Below are 6,759 nucleotides of genomic sequence, written 5' to 3'. Positions count from 1 at the left end.
ATGTTGATTTCCTTTCCTTTGCATAAATACCCAGCAGTGGTATTGCTGGATCATGTGGTAGTTCTATTTTTTCATTTTGTGAGGAATCTCCATACTGTTTTCCATAATGGCTGTACTAATTTACATTCCCACCAACAGTGTATGAGTTTCCTTTTCTCCACATACTCACCAGCATTTGTTATTTGTCTTTTTGAAAATATCCATTCTAACTGGGGTGAGATATCTCACTGTGGTTTTGCTTTGCATTTCCCTGATGATTAGCTGCTCAGGTCATTTGTCCATTTTTTAATCAAAGTATTTGTTTTCTTTTTTCTTTTTCTTTTTCTTTTGAGTCTTAGGTTTTTCCGTTAATGAGATCGTGTCTTCTGCAAAGAGGAACAATTTGACTTTCTCTTTTCCAATTTGGATGCACTTCTTTACTTCAGTTCTCTTTCTTGCCTAATTGCTCTGGTTAGGACTTCCCGTACTATGTTGAACAAGAGTGGTGAAAGTGGGCATCGTTGTCTTGTTTCTGTTCTTTCTTGGCCTTTGTTGTGTTGATTCTTTTCTTCTATAGCTAATTTGTTGAGTGTTTTTTTTTTTTTTATCATGAAGGAGTTTTGAATGTTATCAAACGCTTTTTCTGCACCTCCTGAAATGATCATATGCTTATTGTCTTTAATTTTGTTGATGTGATATATCACACTTTTTTATTTGTATATTTTGAACCATCTCACCCACAAGATAAATCCAACTTGATCATGGTCTATAATCTTTTTGATGTGCTGTTGAATTGGGTTTGCTAGTATTTTGTTGAGGATATTTGCATCTGTGTTCATCAGGGATAATGGCCTGAAGTTTTGTTTTTGTTGTATCTTTTTCTGATTTCAGTTATCAGGGTGATTCTGGCCTCATAGAATGTGTGTGGAATAATTTTCTTTTCTTTGATTTTTTGGAATATCTTGAGAATATTTAATTCTCCTTAAGAGAGGTTTTAGGTTAATTATGATAATACATATTTATTACAAATATTTTTCTCAGTATGCTGTTTTCATTTTGTTTACATATCATTTACTTTGTGATTTTTTTTTCCTTAGGTTTAGTTGATCCTAATTCATTCATCCTAAAACATACCTTCATTCCTTTCTGATTCTGTGGTTGTATTCTTCACATTTAACTGTTTATTTTATCTGGAATTTAATTTGGTATTTGACTGTATTTTACCACTGAATTGAATTTAAATTATTTAGAGATTTAACTATTTGGCATCTGAATTTGATTTCTGTCCAAATAGTCCTAAATGATTTATTGAAATATACAGAAGTGTTTGATTTACTCAAGTGAATGTAGTGGATAGCATATGAATTGAAATATTTTTTAAAAACCTGAGTGATAGTCCCTGACAATCAGAGATGAAATTCCATATCCATTGGACTTTATAATCCCCTTCAGCCTTCCAAAGTTGCATATGTTTTGTTAACATTCTTATCAGATGAGTATAAAGTATTAAACCTGTGGATTAATCTAATCCATAGAGTTACATGGAGAAAGACAGTAGTGTCCTAATACTAGAACGTAACTTCAGTATGTACAGATGGAGCATCCCTAATCCAAAAATCTGAAAGCTGGAATGTTCCAAATTCAGATATTTTGGAGCACCAACATGACACTGCAAGTTGTTCATTCGTTGGCTGATGATGAAATAGCCAAAATGGTTCTGAGTCAAGGTGATTATGATAATAGTAACAATGGAGATGAGTGATTACACTGCAGAAAAAGTGCCTATAGACAAAATGGTGAAAATGTGTGATGGGCTTATTGGAGTCCTAGTGCAGCGTGCATTCATAACAGAACAAGAAGTGATGTCAGTTTATAAAATCAGAGAGAGACTTCTAAGACAAAAACCATTGTTAATGAAGCAGATGACTCTGGAGAAAACATTTTTTAAAAAATCCAGTAGAATGTCTCCTCATCCCTAGAGGACGCACTTCCTGGTCTCTAATGTTCTTCTGATGTTTCTTCTCACTTAAAAAGCAAATAAGCAAACAAACAAAACAAAACAAAAAACAAAAAATGCTGTACGACAGTGAACAGAGTTGGGATTGCATAGCTTCTGACTACCATTCTGCACTGCAAAAGACCAGCCTCTGTGCGCCTGTAGGTGCTGAAATAAAATCACCCCTGCCGTTTCCCTTCTCAGGCCTGCATTATAGATTAAGGATGTAGCAGGTGCTTGAGTCCAGTGCAATGGTTCCATTTATATTTATTAAACGCCTTCGTGGCCTGCACGAGGTGTTGAGAATACACTGGCCTAAGATAGCTGAGTACCTGGGATCAGGCGTTAATTAAATCACCACACAGAGAGATGCTCACAGACTGAGACAGATGCTGGCAGGTGGAAGGACAGGGCACGACATGACTCATCCCTGGCTTCATTGTTTCTGATTTGATATTTTTACCTCCCACACCCTTTTCTACCAGGTGCTGTTTCAGTCGGTTCTATTTTAGCAGGGAGGGTCCCTCAGTACGAGCGAGTGTGGTGTGGCTGTCCTTTGGCATTTGCATTGAAGAAGTTTAATTAAATAGAGAAGTAGAGAGCAAATGAGAGAAAAATTAGGTAAGGGGTATTGGGTGAATAAAAGTGGGTAAACTTAATTATGTAAATATATTTAGAGTCTGGATTTAATTTATTGTCTGCAAAGACCATCACCATGGGTTCTTTCCAGTCAATAAAAAGCTGACATTGACATGCTGCTTTGCAGGGTGCCAGGACATTCCAAATCTCACTAAGCTGTTGCAGCAATACTTTCAGAAAGGTCCTTGGCACTGTTTCACAGCTGAGCCTCCGAGGAGCAGTTAGGGACGTCCCCAGCACCATGTGTCCCAGCAAGGGCTGCCCCTGGAGTCACCTTCTGGTGACAGTTGTCCCCTCGACCTTTTCTCTGTTCCATGCAGTGGGACTTATTTCCATGGTTGTGATTTCTACACTTTTCTCATAGCGATTTCCTCCCACGTGTGCATTTTTATGGGCTGCCTGTGCGAGGGAAGCCTGTGCTTTCACAGACTTGTGCATTCAGTACACGGCATTGGCAAGTGCAGAGGAACCCAGGGAAGGACGTAGAAGTTAGGGGGGCTTTTCTCTTTGGCTTTTCGTGTTTATGTTTGCAACAACCACATATGAAATGGAAGAAGAGGGACAGGTGGGTGGACAGGTCAGGGAGTGGCGTCCCGTGCAGCCACGTTCCCAGAAGCCCCTGGAGGAGAGGACCATGTTCTTGTGCGATTCTTCTCTGCGGGGCTCCACTTAAATGCCAATCCCTCAGCACTAGAGGCGTGCCTCCTGCTGTGGCCACCTGGTCCCGAGCACATTGGGGCCACCTCCGTGGTCCCATCTGAGTGTCGTTACTCATGCATCCTTCCTTCCCCGGACCCTTGCCCGTCCCACTCACGGTGTGCTTCCAGGTGGCTGCCACACCTTCGGGGCAATGAATGCTTGATTTCCCTGGACTCCTAGGAAAGAGTAGAACTCAAGTTTCAGAGTAACATCTCCATTTCTGGGGGTGCTGTTTGAAGGAAGAATGAGAGGCAAGGCCAGGGGACCGCCCCTTCTCTGATAATGTCATCGTTTCCAAGGCTTCTCACTGTCTGGTCCACGGTCGCTGTCAGCTGCTCCTTCCTCTACCTTCTTTTCTGGCTGAAAATGCGCATCCATGCAGGCCATTATGGAAATGGATACCTTGCCATCCTTCTTGCACAGATGCATCGATGTGCTGTGTTGGTGCAGGGGCTAGAGAGACCCAGGGTCATGTGGGTGACCCGTGGGACTCGGGGAGGGTGCCTGAGGTGCAGGGGTGGGGGCAAACCCCATGGTGAGGACCCGATGCAGGAGCAGCTGGTCAGGGTGGCATGCAGGTTTCATCTTACAGGGCATGGTGCCAGTGGGCTGCAGCAGAATGTCCTTTCTAATGGGGACAGAGTTTCCAGTGGCCTTAGCCTTAGTGCTAACAAGTCCCATCGCAGGTTGTTTTCATGCTAAACTCAATGAAAGACTGTTTGCTCTGTTGAGTCAGTGAAAACACACCCAAGACCTACTCTGTCCTTGTGACTAGCTGATGCGTATGTATGACTCCTGCGGCCAGGGGCTGTCAGACGAGGGGCAGGGCCCAGCCTGCTCACGAAAAATGAGTGAGACATCTTAAATGCTACCCTAGAGCTGTTCAAAGGTGATTGTGATGCACGGAGGGGAGGGGGACTTTCTGCATGACAGGCTGGGGAGGCAGTGTGGAGCAGGGGGACCCTCCTGCACCAGGCACTGAGGCATGCATAGGAGTTCACCGGCAGAGGGGAGTGGATGAGCCAGGGTGGACAAGCCCTCTGTGCAGATGGAACCATGTGTGCAGAGGCAGCGGGGCAGGAAGCATCTTGTCGTATGGTTTTGTCACTGTGCATATCCCAAATGCGAGGAACGAGGCTGAAAAGTTGGATTTATGTAGTGGATTTTCTCGGAAGGCAATGAGGAGTCATTGAAAAGTATGGAGTGAAAGGCAGTGACGCAATCGGACTGGCTTTTGAGGAGGGGAGGACCATGCTGTCGCTATGTGGAGGACAGATTGCGGGGTCTGGGGAGTGCGCAGGCTGGAGTGCGGTTCTCTGCTGTGAAGCATTCACAGTGGTGCTGGAACAGGACAGGGAGGCCGTACCTGGGTTGGAGTCAGTGGAAGGAAGGGACAGATCGGAGGGGTGACAAGCAGGTGCATTGGTGACATGCAACGGCCAGCTGACTGTGGGGATGGAGGGGACAAGACGGCTCTCAGGACCGCCAGGCTTCCAGCTCAGAGCACTGGGTGCCAGTCAGCAAGTGGGGCCTGCGTTGATTGCTCCCATGTCAAAAAGCTTCAAAAAATGACCCTGGGTACAGAAAAGCACCCTGGTAGCAGCTCTTAAGTAGCTATTATCTTTCTTTCTTGAGGAAGAGGAAACTAATCCAATGTTCAGAGATGGTGAGTGACTCAGCCGAGGTCACACAGCTCGTGGCCAGCTCCAGATTCAAATCCAAGTCGGCCCAGCTGTAAGCTCATGCTGTGAAGACGGGCTCCAGCACAGGAGATGCCCCACCTGACGGCGGCTAACAAGTCACTGGCTGATGACGGAGTGACACGCGGACAAGAGGACAGTGCATGCTGTGGACTGAATTGTCCTCCCAGAATCCCTTTATTGAGACCTAGCCCCACTGTGATGGTATGAGGGGGTGGGTAGGTCACGAGGGAGGGGACCACATGAGTGGGATAGTGCCAGTATGAAAGGGTCCCAGGAGAGCCCTCTCACCTCTTCTACCATGTGAGGTCGCAGTGAGAAGGTTTCACCTGAGAACCAGGAAGCTGGTCCTCACCAGACGCCGAATCTTTCTGCACCTTGATCTTGGACTTGCAGCCTCCAGAACTGTGAGAAACAAATTTCTGTTGTTCTGAGACACCCAGTCCATGACATTCTGTTACAACATCCTGAAGGGACTGAGACAATGCATAGCCTGGGAGGGTAACTGAGTCTGGTGGGGGTTGGCTTATTGTCTTTTAAAGATATCGGCCACTTAAGCATTTCTATAGGCAGGGCAGAGAGAAGCGATGACCAGAGAGGGTGACTTTCCTCCAAATAGGGGTGTCTGTGGAATCAGGGGAGGTGCGAGGGGAGGGTCAGTCTTGGGAGGGAAGAATGTCACCTCTTTTTTGGGCGCAAGAAGGGAGGACGGTGCTGAAGGAAACTCCGGAGGTAGACGAGGCCATCAGAGAACCCTTTTGTCACTGGACTGGAACTTTTCAGCAAAATCGGTGAGGCAGACATCTGCACAGAATCAGAGCAGTAATGAATGCAGCCGTGGGTCCTGAGGACACTGGAAAGGTCACTGTGCCAGACGCTTGGGGAGCTGATCTGAGAGGCTCACTTGGAATCACTGGGCGGAGGCCAGCTGTGTGGGGGTGTCATGGAGCCAGGCGGTCTTGCTTCCTGACAGTGGCCACGTGGCTCCATGGCTCTGCCACCTTGACCTCGCCTAGCAGAGGCTGCCCTCTCGGCTCCTAGGCCTGCATGGTGTGGGAGATGAGGGAAAATCGTTCTTGTTTCTAGGAGAACAAAGCATGCGAAAATAATGTCACTCGCCCCATGCTGGGTAACGTCTGGCTTCCCAAGTGTCCTAGCAGTTGTGACTGTCATGGCACGCTCGCCTCATTCATTTGTCGTTTTGATCTCAAGCACAACAAACCACTCATCCTTCTCAAATAAAACAAATCTGGAGAGAAAAGTATTTAAGCCCTTGACTAAATTCAGCTTTCAGGAGGCATCAGCGATTCTGCTGACGGTGATTGAAAAGGCTAAATATATAGACGTTTCTTCATCGTATGCAAAAGCCACGTTTGTGCTGTGGGAGCGGCAGGTGCATGTGGAATAAATGTAGAATCCCAGGCCACCACGCTGCCGAAGGTGGTGACACGTATTTCCCAAGTTCTGCTCTGCCACGCCGGGTACACCGTGTTGATTACTGGCATCTGTGCCTTTATCATATTAAACCTAAAATATCTTGCTCTTTTCATTTTGAATTATTTTTCAGGAGGACCGTCTTTGATCTTTACCAAGTTTCATTTCAGCCCGCTAGTCTGTTTGATGTCTTATGTTGTTTTTACACCACTCATACGTTTTAAACCATCGATCAATAAACACTAAGAAATACAGTTCTCACTATCGTTAAGTATTGAATTCAGAAGAAGTGACACGTATTTCATGTTACAT

The 6,759-nt window shown here is 45.6% G+C and overlaps 1 protein-coding gene across 1 annotated transcript in view; it reads left to right on the top strand.

Annotated features, from left to right (window-relative positions):
• Positions 1–5,085: 5,085 nt before the first annotated feature.
• LOC134376185 (pecanex-like protein 2) overlaps positions 5,086–6,759 on the top strand; it is a 45,960-nt gene continuing 44,286 nt past the window's right edge. Inside the window, exon 1 of the mRNA XM_063094826.1 lies at positions 5,086–5,217. Within this exon, the coding sequence (XP_062950896.1) occupies positions 5,086–5,217 (132 nt within the window). The remainder of the gene's footprint in view (positions 5,218–6,759) is intronic.

Source organism: Cynocephalus volans, chromosome 4 (genome assembly GCF_027409185.1).
Source record: "Cynocephalus volans isolate mCynVol1 chromosome 4, mCynVol1.pri, whole genome shotgun sequence".
Taxonomy (NCBI): Eukaryota; Metazoa; Chordata; class Mammalia; order Dermoptera; family Cynocephalidae; genus Cynocephalus; species Cynocephalus volans.
This window is presented reverse-complemented; position numbering and strand designations above follow the sequence as displayed.